The 12,973-nt window shown below is 47.2% G+C and overlaps 1 protein-coding gene across 1 annotated transcript in view; it reads left to right on the plus strand.

The window, feature by feature from the left end:
- The window catches only part of SMARCC1 (SWI/SNF related, matrix associated, actin dependent regulator of chromatin subfamily c member 1), a 147,457-nt gene that overhangs the window by 96,803 nt on the left and 37,681 nt on the right, over positions 1 to 12,973 (plus strand). Inside the window, exons 23-24 of the mRNA XM_066245840.1 lie at positions 626 to 740; positions 1,387 to 1,541. Of these exons, the coding sequence (XP_066101937.1) occupies positions 626 to 740; positions 1,387 to 1,541 (270 nt within the window). The remainder of the gene's footprint in view (positions 1 to 625; positions 741 to 1,386; positions 1,542 to 12,973) is intronic.

Below are 12,973 nucleotides of genomic sequence, written 5' to 3' on the forward strand. Positions count from 1 at the left end.
TATTCCAAATATTATGCTTTGAATTTGACGTTTATGCGTTCATCTGATTCCTAAAACAGCCTCATCAAGTCATTGATATTCTAGTTTCTTCATTTTATATTTGATGTTACAAATTTGTCCAAGGTCACAGGGATTTTAGAATCAGCAAATGATACCAACTGCTAACCAGAAGAGCTACAGGTATTGGTCCCCGGAGCATCCTCACTGGGGGCTGTGTGTGCCTCTTTCTCTAAGCCAGAGCAAACGGCTAGGTCCGCTTGTGTTTTGGTAGCATGTGCATTTTAAATGCTCTTTGTCTTTTTGAACAACAAATCGATCATTTGTTTATTATTTCTTTCTTTAACCAATAAATAATATAAATGAATTTGACATTGTTGGATGTTGTAGCCCTGCCTTCTAGTAGAAGGTGCAAGAGGGACCATGTCCGTTGTAGGGTGTTGAGGCAGTGAATGATATTTCTCTGAATTTATTAATTTCTTTTCCAGCTTTTCTCTCTAAGGCTTTTTTGAATCTGCTCTACTTCTGTCAAAAATAGTAGAACCTTTAGTTATTCCATGATAATATCACTTGTAAGTGGCTTTTATTTTTCCTCACTCTCTGTCCTCTTCTTTTGTACTCTATACAGGCAGAAAACAAAGGGGAAAATGAGACAGAGGAAGGCGATAAAGCACAAGACGGAGACAATGAAAAAACCAGCGAGAAAGAGCAGGATAGTGAAGCTAGTGAGGACACCAAATCAGGTAACGTGAGGAACTTTTAGACTTTTGTTAGAAAAGCTGGTGGATAAATGTGGGCAGTTTAATTGTGTAGAACTAATTCCTCATTTATTTTGTGTTTGTCTCGTAATGTGACCATTAACGTGCAGTTAGTTTTATTTTGTGGGTAGGCACCAGTGCTCCTGCTAGTGGCTTCCTTGTTTTCAGTCGCATACAGACAAGCATGTAGTTCAGTGTCCCCGAGGTCAGCACAGGGACCTGCCTTTCAGTGTCAGCGTCCATTGCTGGCGGATCTCCTCGTGCCACCCAGAGGCACAGGAAAGTGCTGTCCTTGGTCTGATTTCCTTCCTACCCTGCCGTTCCCAGAACGCTTCACTGACTGCTGAACAAACATGCTGGTCTTAAGCCTGCGTTCCCCTGAATTTTCCATTCTATCCAAGGGACCTGTGCACAGAGCTGAGAGACAGGAAGTGCAGACAAAGTGTACTGTTTAGAAAACCTATCTCAGATAGAGACCAACCTATGTACCTGCAGTGGTTCAACAGAAATCTCAAAAGGAGAAAGGCAATGAGGTCTCTAACATCAGGCCTGGTGTGTTGTGTGGCAGAGGTGAGAAGTAAGATGTTTGCTGACTGGGCTCACTGCTCATAAAGCTTCTGCTTCTCTTCAGAGGAAAAGGAGCCCGAAGAGAACAAGGAGCTCACTGATGCCTGTAAAGAGAGAGAGAGTGACGCTGGGAAGAAGCGAGTAGAACACGAAATTTCTGAAGGAAATGTAGCCACAGCCGCAGCAGCTGCTCTGGCCTCAGCTGCCACCAAAGCCAAGGTTTGCTGATGTCCCCTTCCCAATGCTCAGTGTGAATGGGCACGTTGTGTTTAGTTTATTGGGAATAGTCAGCATAGAGAGCCTCGCTCTCCAGAGGAGATGACTGCTTGAATGGTATTTCTAAGTGGAGAATTCCACGGGCAGGAGGTTGGTGGGAAGGTAGGTCTGGTCCTGGGGGTGACCGCCTTTGACACAGCCATCGTGTCATTCAGCCAGCTGCGGGTGGAAGGCAGGGTGTGAACCTCTCTAATTGGCCTGCAGAGCGTGACTTGGGCTGCTGTTTCGATCTTTGCCAGATTGAAATATTTGTAATTTTTAAGACAGAAATCTGTTTCCTTGTATAAATACTTCATCCTGCTCTTACAGACTAAAAGGAGAGAGGGGCAACTTAAAGTAGCTCTTTCACTTGAATTTGCCAGCTTTTCTGAGGGTGGTTTTCTCTATTTATAACACAGTATTGGCTTCACAGCATATTTAAGAAGAGAATATTTTCCTTTTTTTGTGTTAATTTAGCATTTTAAAGATTCCAGGCATGAATATGTAGTTTTAAAAAACCTTTTACCTCTTCTCCATTTACCCTCAGAGGTAGTTTCCTTCCATTTCAGGTCACCACATTTCAAGTAGTAGTTATAAGAACTCACCCAGGCCCTGGCCATTTGGCTCAGTGGTAGAGTGTCGGCCTGGCGTGCAGGAGTCCTGGGTTCAATTTCCGGCCAGGTTACACAGGAGACGTGCCCATCTGCTTCTCCACCCCTCCCCTTCTCCTTCCTCTCTGTCTCTCTCTTCCCCTCCCGCAGTCAAGGCTCCATTGGCCTCAGTGCTGAGGATGGCTCTGTGGCCTCTGCCTCAGGTGCTAGAATGGCTCTGGTTGCAACAGAGCAAAGCCCCAGATGGGCAGAGCATCGCCCCCTGGTGGGCATGCCAGGTCGATCCCAGTCGGGCGCATGCGGGAGTCTGTCTGACTGCCTCCCCGTTTCCAACTTCAGAAAAATACAAAAAAAAAAAAAAAAAAAAAAAAGAACTCACCCAATTGTTATATTCTTGAGCTGTTCCCAATCCACTGGTGAAGATGTTCCTCATGGTCTAATTCCCCCAAACCACTCAGTTCCTGTGAACCACTTCTCCAATGTTTCACCTGCGGAGCATGATTTATAAGAGACCACAGATGACCAAGTTCCAACCACAAAACCATTGTTTTGAGTGTCCACCCATCAGAAGTAGGCATCAGCAGTGGGGGAAGGGGTGTTTCCAGGCCACACGCATGCTCAGCTGGTTGTGACTATTATAGTAGCTTGAGGTCCTGCATATTCATACGTGACAGTCTCTTCCATAGAACTCATCTTCCTAGTTCTTTAGCACGATGTTGGGAAATCTCTTTTCCTCTTCCATCCCTCACCACCTCCAGGATGTTTTGAGGTGCGCTCTTGTCTGAGTACTGAGGCGCACAGCAGTTTTGAGTATTTTTTCACATTTGGTTGGTTTTGCTTTTTCATTTGAAGTTATTTTGTTTTAAGTCTCCTTATCTTCTGCCAGGTAGTGTTCTGGCATCTTTTTGTCTCTGAGCTGTTCAGGTTGTTACTGTTCATCCCGTCTCAGGCAGGCATTTTATAAAGGAGGAGCCTGAGCCAGAGGGCTTCCATCTGCGTCCCTTGTTGGAGCACAGCACAGCCGGCACCCCAGCCCCGACACCTGCAGCCTCAGGTCATTTTGGACCCCTCCTGCTTTCTCATTTTCCATAGTTCTGCCACCAAATCACATTTTTTTGTGTTGCTTGGGTTCATCTGATAATGACTGGCCCCTTCACTGTCACTTAGGGTTACCTCCCATCATCTGTTGCCTGTATCCTTCATCCCATTCTCTGTCCTTCAGCCACTGTAATCTCTTTTTTATATTATTATTATTATTATTCATTTTAGAGAGGAGAGGGAGAGACAGAGAGGAGAGACAGAGAGAGAGAAGGGGGGAGGAGCTGGAAGCATCAACTCCCATATGTGCCTTGACCAGGCAAGCCCAGGGTTTCGAACCGGCAACCTCAGCATTTCCAGGTCGACGCTTTATCCACTGCACCACCACAGGTCAGGCTAATCTCTTTTTAATGTTTTACTGCTGTATAACTTACACTCACACGAGTGCATATACACATCTACAGCTCCTGAGTTCTTCACAGACTGAGCCTCCCTGTGGGTTCACAAGAAGCACCCATGGCAAGCCTCACGAACAGCCCTCCACAAGCCGCCTTGCATTTCTGTCCAGGCGCCATGCCTGCCCTCACGTATGTGCTGGCCTATTTCCTCACCATGGGTGCGTTTCTCCTGGTTTTGATTTAATGTAAATGGAATCACATAGTACACAGAAGAGTTTTAAAATATACTTACGAGCACAATACTTTATTAAATAACCTCCGTCTCTCTCAGGCTCAAATTTCAAGGTCTTCAGTTTGGAATTCATTGGTTTTTTGTGATCAGGACCCTCCTCCCTTCACAAAGGTCATTTCTTGCCTGTTCGTCCTGAAATGTTCCTTTGGAGTTCCAGACAGACCCCGGCCTCTCTCATCTCCAGCTGGGCGTTTTGGACACTCTTCCTTCTCACCGCGCCGGGTTCTCTCTTTCTTTCCATTGTTTCTCTGTTCCACTGTGGGTTGCTTTGCTTAAGTTGCCAGAGAAGGAACTGAGATGTTAGATTACCATAAATTTTATGAATTCTTTATGGCGTTTTCATAGCTGATGAAAACATGATGACCTCATAGCTGTTAATGTGTGCAACTTCAGGCACAAATGTCTGTGTTCTGTGCTCTACTCACCTTGCTACAGCCGTGTGACTCCATCATTGCAGAAAAGCTGCTTTTATGAATTAATTTCCCTGGCCCTTAGTTAGCCCATACAAGGTTTGGACGAGTATCCAAAGAACATTTTCGTTCCAGGTCACTGAATTATTACTTTCTCTTATTTACATCACTCCTATTTCTGATAACGGGGAACTCAGATTTTATTCTCCAATCACATACGTTTTCTCCTGATTCGTGCAAGTGATACAGACATCATGCTACATGACTTGGCGCACCCGGACTGTTCAGGGCCACTGCGGCTGGATCTGACACATTCATAGCACACATCATCATTTCTATCCTCCATGGTAATGAAAGGGTAAGGAATTCACTTAAGTTACTGTGATTAGTGCAATTATCCAACCAATCTAAGTTTTCTGTTACACTCTTTTTGTTCTTCTCTGTCTATAATCAGCTTTTTTATTTAGAGTTTTCCTTGATACATGTTAATTGTTTGTCACACTCTGACATGGAGTGGTAATTAGAGGTTCTAGTGGAGCTCCAAAACACACAGGGTGGGCTGCTTCCTGGCTTGCCAGCGAGAGACCATGATAGCATAACCATTTTTTTCATTCACCTACTGACAGGTTGGGAATTGACCCGCTTGAAGAGTGGTGGGCAGCTGCTACCCGGGACCCCACGGGCTGGGTTCTGCGGGTTCCTCCTGTCTGGGTACTCAGGTTTAGCTTGAAGGAGGAGTTCAGAACTTGCTGGAATAAACTGGATCCTCCAGAAACATGCTATCTTTTTTCAGCAGCAATAGGATCCAGTTCTAAGATAGCAGAGATCACATTTTCTTTCTTTTTTCTTTTTTTCTTTTTTTTTTTTTTTACAGAGACAGAGAGTCAGAGTGAGGGATAGACAGGGACAAACAGGAACAGAGAGATGAGAAGCATCAATCATTAGTTTTTCGTTGCGCATTGCGACACCTTAGTTGTTCATTGATTGCTTTCTCATATGTGCCTTGACCATGGGCCTTCAGCGGACCGAGTAACCTCTTGCTGGAGCCTAGGACCTTGGGTCCAAGCTGGTGAATTTTTGCTCAAACCAGATGAGCCCGTGCTTAAGCTGGCGACCTCGGGGTCTCGAACCTGGGTCTTCTGCATCCCAGTCTGACGCTCTGTTCACTGCACCACCACCTGGTCAGGCAGATCACATTTTCTTAAGACCACAGACATTTCCTTCAGATTTATTTGACCATCACCAACCCTATTCCTACATACTTGAGAATGGCTAGGGCAGGGTCATCTTCATGGTATGTGGGTGTTAGTTCTGGAGCAACAGAAAGATTTTTTTTACCCTTAGAAATAACCTTTTACCCTTCCCCCCACTTTTTTTTTTTAACAGAGACAGAGAGTGAGTCAGAGAGAGGGACAGACAGACAGGAACAGAGAGAGATGAGAAGCATCAATCATCAGTTTTTCATTGCGCATTGCAACACCACAGTTGTTCATTGGTTGTTCTCTCATATGTGCCCTGACCACGGGCCTTCAGCAGACCAAGCAACCCCTTGCTGGAGCCAGCAACCTTGGGTCCAAGCTGGTGAACTTTTGCTCAAACCAGATGAGCCCGCGCTCAAGCTGGCGACCTCGGGGCCTCGAACTTGGGTCCTCTGCATCCCAGTCCAACGCTCTATCCACTGCGCCACCGCCCGGTCAGGCTGAATTTTTTTTTTTTTAAGTGAGAGAGAGAGAGACAGAGGAACAGACAGGCAGGAAGGGAGAGAGATGAAAAGCATCAGCTCATAGTTGCAACACTTTAGCTGTTCATTGATTGCTTTCTCATCCATACCTTGACCGGGTTACTACAATCGAGCCAGTGACCCCTTGCTGAAGACATCGACCGTGGCCTCAAGCCAGTGACCTTGGGCTTCAAGCCAGTGACCTTTAAGCTCAAGCCAACGACCATGCAGTCGTGTGTATGGTCCCATGCTCAAACTGGTAAGCCCACGCTCAAGCTGGCGACCTCGGGCTTTGGAATTGGGGGTCCGCAGTGTCCCAGGCAGATACTCTATCCACTGCGCCACCGCCTGGTCATGCTACCCTTTCCTGTAATACCTAGAATTCTTTCTTGAGATGGCAAATTTTCATGTACAGTGTAATCACAAGGCTTTATCAGATAAGCATTGATTAAAATTGATTTATATTTGCATTTATTACTACTACATCTTTTATTTGATGATATTGAGAAGAGAAGTCATAGGGGAAATTTGACTATTTAATCAGTTTGCCTACAGTTAACCCTGTTGACTTCAGCTTATGTAACTAAATGCTTCCATTATACCAGCTAGAATGGCTTTGTCATGTGAAATTTACCTCAACTCTCTTCCAACCAGTTTACTTTCTTTTTTCTTTAATTTGTTTTCTTATGCCACTATCTTGACTGGAACTTCCACTTTTTTGTTATCACTGATTTTTTTTAAAGACTTTACTTATTCATTTTTAGAGAGGAGAGAGAGAGGCAGAGAAGAGGGGATGAGCAGGAAGCATCAACTCCCATATGTGCTTTGACCAGGCATGCCAGGGCTTCAAACCGGCAACCTCAGCATTCCAAGTCAATGCTCTATCCACTATGCAACCACAGGCCAGGCCCTGATTTTTTTTTGTATTTCTCTGAAGCTGGAAACGGGGAGAGACAGCCAGACAGACTCCCGCATGCGCCCGACCGGGATCCACCCGGCACGCCCACCAGGGAGCGATGCTCTGCCCCTCCGGGGCATCGCTCTGCCAGGACCAGAGCCACTCTAGCGCCTGGGGCAGAGGCTGAGGAGCCATCCCCAGCGCCCGGGCCATCTTTGCTCCAATGGAGCCTTGGCTGCGGGAGGGGAAGAGAGAGACAGAGAGGAAGGAGGGGGGAGGGTGGAGAAGCAAATGGGCGCTTCTCCTATGTGCCCTGGCCAGGAATCGAACCCGGGTCCCCCGCACGCCAGGCCGACGCTCTACCGCTGAGCCAACTGGCCAGGGCCCCTGATTATTTTTTGATTGTCCTACATTCCATACATCTGTGGCACACTCTGAGACCTCATCATTCTTCTCAGGTTTTAAAGCCAGTATGTGAGGGGGTGGGTTGTCTCTGGCCCTTGGTTTTGGAAGCTCTGGTTACTGCTGTTCCCAGACCTTTCCAGCCCCCGCTGCCTGAGCACCAGCAGTGTCCCTGCTCAGTTATGTATCACTGTGTAGCACACCTAGTGGCTTTTACCCTTGAAGTAGTGAAATTTTTCATGCTCGCTGACCCTGGGAGCGAGTTTCTTTTTCAAAGAATGAAATTAGTTCCAGTTACAGTTTTATTAACTTAAAATCATATTTGTTTGACAACCAATTTATGGAAACAAGAAGAACATACATTTGCCCTTTTTTTTTTCTGTATTTTTCTAAAGCTGGAAACGGGGAGAGACAGACAGACTACCTCATGCGCCCGACCGGGATCCACCCGGCACGCCCACCAGGGGGCGAGGCTCTGCCCACCAGGGGGTGATGCTCTGCCCCTCCGGGGCGTTGCTCTGTTGCAAGCAGAGCCACTCCAGCGCCTGGGGCAGAGGCCGAGGAGCCATCTCCAGCGCCCAGGCCATCCTTGTTCCAGTGGAGCCTCGGCTGCGGGAGGGGAAGAGAGAGACAGAGAGGAAGGAGAGGGGGAGGGGTGGAGAAGCAGATGGGCGCTTCTCCTGTGTGCCCTGGCTGGGAATCGAACCCGGGACTTCTGCACACCAGGCCAACGCTCTACCACTGAGCCAACCGGCCAGGGCCACATTTGCCTTTTTTTAATGTTGCCTTACACATTTTTAAAATAAATCGATTGTACTGTGGATGATCAGGAGGCACGAGGACGTACATGAACGTTCGTACTACTCAAAGAGTTAAAGCCACACTTACTGTATCTCTTTTGATTTTTACAAGTGAAAAACTCAGGCAAGCTCAGCTTGAAACATTTTGCTGCATGTGGCACTGGCTAGGTTCACTCAGTGCTCACCGCATGGCTGAGCTCCTGTGAAGGGCTGAGGTGACTTCACTTGGGTGCCTGACATCTAGACTTCCTGGGGCTAGATGCCGCCACTGTCTCCACAGACTGTCTAAGCAGGTACATTGGCTTTTTCACTTTAGGGTAGCATCAGAGTAGTTGGACCTTTTAACGACAGCTTATAACTAAGAGAAATGTGTCCCAGGAGATAAGAGGGAGAACTTGCCTTGTGCCTATGGCTTGGACCCCCTTCCTGGCACTGTGTAATTTTTCCCCAACTCTGCTGGTCAGAGGTTCTATCCAAATTCAAAGTGAGGGCATCAAAGAACACACCTCTAGATGAAAGGCATGCCACCTTAGCCCACCACAGTGTGCCCTCCAGATACAGATTGCATATGTGTCTCCCATTTACAAAGTAGACATTCTGTTGTCTCATATCACAGTATCAGGCTAAGGCTGGAGGTCCAGGTCCAGATCCATGCTGAGAGTGGTGATGCCAGTCAACCCAGAAATATAATCTGATTTAAAAATTCTTCATTCTAATGAAAATGTTTTTAAAACAACTTGAAATCCAACAGCTAACAACTTTTTTTTAAGCACCTTTAGTGTAGCAATTGTGATTTAAGTTTCTAATTTTGTGTGTGTGTGTGTGTGTTACACAGAGACAGAGAGAGTCAGAGAGAGGGACAGATAGGGACAAACAGGAAGGGAGAGAGATGAGAAATGTCAATTCTTCGTTGCGGTACCTTAGTTGTTCATTGATTGCTTTCTCATATGTGCCTTGACCGTGGGGGTACAGCAGACCGATTAACCCCTTGCTCGAGCCAGCAATCTTGGGTCCAATCTGGTGAGCTTTGCTCAAACCAGATGAGCCCGCATTCAAACTGGTGACCTCGGGGTCTCGAGCCTGGGACCTTGGCATCCCAGTCCAACACTCACCGCCTGGTCAAGCTTAAGTTTCTAATTTCAGAACAAAAAATATAACAGGAATAAGAAGAAAACATTTATACACATCATTTTCTAAATGTTGTCAACTCGTCCTGGTGTCACTGTGTGTGGCCTTTCTTACTGCCCGGTTTCTTTCTAGGCAATCGCTCTTCAGAACTGCGTTTGGTTCCAAGCTCACTTAGCTGCAACCCTCAGCAAGATACTTAACTTCTCCAAGCTTCACTTTCATTTTGTATTAAATGGAGATAATGTGGTTCTTGGTCGTTCTTATTTGAAGTAAAATAAGTAGGAAGATAACACACCTGGTGTCTAGACTGAAATAAGCTCTTAATGAGCCTCATATTTCCCCCGGTCCCATATGTATGCCAACAATTAAGTCTTACTTTTACCATCTTCTTTTTATTTTTTATTTTTTTGTATTTTTCTGAAGCTGGAAACAGGGAGAGACAGTCAGACTCCCGCATGCGCCCGACCGGGATCCACCTGGCATGCCCACCAGGGATGACGCTCTGCCCCTCCGGGGCGTCGCTCTGCCGCAACCAGAGCCACTCTAGCTCCTGGGGCAGAGGCCAAGGAGCCATCCCCAGCGCCCGGGCCATCTTTGCTCCAATGGAGCCTTGGCTGCGGGAGGGGAAGAGAGAGACAGAGAAGAAGGAGGGGGGGATGGAGAAGCAAATGGGCGCTTCTCCTGTGTGCCCTGGCCGGGACTCGATCCCAGGACTTCTGCATGCCAGGCCGACGCTCTACCACTGAGCCAACCGGCCAGGGCCACTTTTACCATCTTTTAAGATTATTTTTTTCTTAAAGCAGACATGGGTAGTATTTGGATACGTTAACAACTTTTGCCTAGTACTCGGTAACATTTATTTAATCACTTCAAGGCCCTGTGAAAGGTTTGTATTTGCCTTTAGAATCTGTTTCTGGCCCTGGCCGGTTGGCTCAGCGGTAGAGCGTCGGCCTAGCGTGCGGAGGACCCGGGTTCGATTCCCAGCCAGGGCACATAGGAGAAGCGCCCATTTGCTTCTCCACCCCTCCGCCGCGCTTTCCTCTCTGTCTCTCTCTTCCCCTCCCGCAGCCAAGGCTCCATTGGAGCAAAGATGGCCCAGGCGCTGGGCATGGCTCTGTGGCCTCTGCCTCAGGCGCTAGAGTGGCTCTGGTCACAATATGGCGACGCCCAGGATGGGCAGAGCATCGCCCCCTGGGGGGCAGAGCATCGCCCCTGGTGGGCGTGCCGGGTGGATCCCGGTCGGGCGCATGCGGGAGTCTGTCTGACTGTCTTTCCCTGTTTCCAGCTTCAGAAAAATGAAAAAAAAAGAATCTGTTTCTGAACCTCTTTGACTTCTGCTGGATTGACCTGATATGTGTATGCCATTAAATCCATAAATTAGTAAAATTTCTTAGAGTCTTGATAGTGAGAAGTGTGCTGCTCTATGAACGAAATGACTGCCGCCTTCTCCCAGATGAGAATCTCCTCCCAGTAAAAATAGGACTAGTCATGGAAGTTAAATGAGCAAAAAGGAGGCTTTTCCTCTAGCTCTAGAAATACAGGAGGCAGTACATTAACAAGTTCACTAGGATTCAGTCAGCAAAATTCAGAAAGGGAGATGGTACACAGGACTGGGCCTCTTCAGAAGAAACTGTTGCAAAAGATGAGAAGATGCGGTTGTTTGGTTTTAACAATTGCAGACTACATACAATTGTAGTCTTCCTCTGTGGTGGTAACAATTCAGAAGTGGGGACTGAGTTGAATGAATCTAGATGGCAGTTTGGTCATTCTCCTCCTGTATTACCTCTCCTTTGGATGTGACTTTCCAAAATTTTTTATTGAGATTTTGAAGCAGTCTTTATTGCCTGAAAAGTGAGTTTGCAGAATTTGTTCTTTTCTTAAACCTAACTCCTTAAAATACCATCCTCTGCATCTTCCAAATCTGCCAGGGTCTTGAGGTGGTTGTCAATCTGTGTCTGAAGTCCTGCGGGTCTCTACCAGTTTCACATCGTCCCTAGGCATGAATTATGAGTTCTTCTGTACACTGGGGACAAGTCTCATCAGACATAGGATTGCTCTTTCTTTCTTTCTTTCTTTCTTTCTTTTCTTTTCTTTTCTTTTCTTTTCTTTTCTTTTCTTTTCTTTTGTGAGAGAAAGAAAGGCAGACAGGCAGTAAAGGAGAGAGATGAGAAGCATCAGCTTGTAGTTGTAGCACTTTATTCATTGATTGCTTCTCTTATGTGCCTGGACCTGAGGGCTCTAGCAAAGGCACTGACCCCTTGCTCAAGCCAGTGACCATGGGGTCATGTCTATGATCCCATGCTCAAGCTGGCTACCTCATGCTCAAGCTGGTGAGCCTGTGCTCAAGCTGAAAGTTCAATTTGTCAATCTTCTCTTTTATCACTTGTGCTTTTGATGTCATAGCTAAGAAATCTGTCACTTTTCTCAAGGTCACCCCAAGGTTAGACATTCATATACTTGACACATTGCTCCCCTAATATTTCAAGTTGTGGTCTTTTTATTTTTCTATTTTTCTGAGGTGAGAAGACGGGGAAAGGCAGACAGACAGACTCCTGCATGCGCCCGACTGGGATCCACCAGGCATGCCCACCAGGGAGCAATGCTCTGCCCATCTGGGCCATTGCTCTGTTGTGGCTGCAGCCATTCTAGTGCTTGAGGCAGAGGCCATGGAGCCATCCTCAGCGCCTGGACCACCTTTGCTCCAATGGAGCCCTGGCTGCGGGAGGGAAGAGAGAGACAGAGAGAAAGAAGAGAGGGAAGGGTGGAGAAGCAGATGGGCGCTTCTACTGTGTGCCCTGGCAGGCATCAAACCCGGGACTTCTACACTCCGGGACAACGCTCTACCATTGACCCAACCAGCCAGGGCCAAGTTTTGGTTTAAATGTTTCTTTTCTTGTTACTTGGTGGTCCTTTCTGTTTGAAATCTTGTGATCTTCAGTTTTTTGTTGGTTTTTTTTTTGTATTTTTCCGAAGCTGGAAACGGGGAGAGACAGTCAGACTCCCGCATGCACCCACCAGGATCCACCCGGCATGCCCACCAAGGGCGACGCTCTGCCCACCAGGGGGCGATGCTCTGCCCCTCCGGGGCGTCGCTCTGCCGCGACCAGAGCCACTCCAGCACCCGGGGCAGAGGCCAAGGAGCCATCCCCAGCGCCCGGGCCATCCTTGCTCCAATGGAGCCTCGCTGCGGGAGGGGAAGAGAGAGACAGAGAGGAAGGAGAGGGTGAGGGGTGGAGAAGCAGATGGGCGCCTCTCCTGTGTGCCCTGGCCGGGAATCGAACCTGGGACTTCCGCACGCCAGGCCGATGCTCTACCGCTGAGCCAACCGGCCAGGGCCTGCCTGGTCTTCAGTTTTGAGGGGAAGTATTTTGCCATATTTATTTCCTACTACTTGGGATGTCCCCAAGTTTCTGCATAATTTTCAAGAAAATGGAATATTTTCTGCCAAAGGCAGTAGAAATCTAGGAGTCCCGGACTCATAAAAATAGATCTAGAAACTCAGAGCATTAGTCATCTCCAGAGGAGGAGTGAGTGGTGGCTAGGCCGTACAAATGAAAGGAGACTTTTTTTTTTATTTAAAAAAATTATTTATTTTAGAGAGAGAATGGAGAAAGAGAGAGACGGGAACATCAATCTGAGCCTGTATGTGCCCTGACTGGGGATCAAACTGACAACACTCTAATCAACTGAGCTATCTAG

The sequence above is a fragment of the Saccopteryx bilineata genome, chromosome 10 (assembly GCF_036850765.1).
Source record: "Saccopteryx bilineata isolate mSacBil1 chromosome 10, mSacBil1_pri_phased_curated, whole genome shotgun sequence".
Classification (NCBI taxonomy): Eukaryota; Metazoa; Chordata; class Mammalia; order Chiroptera; family Emballonuridae; genus Saccopteryx; species Saccopteryx bilineata.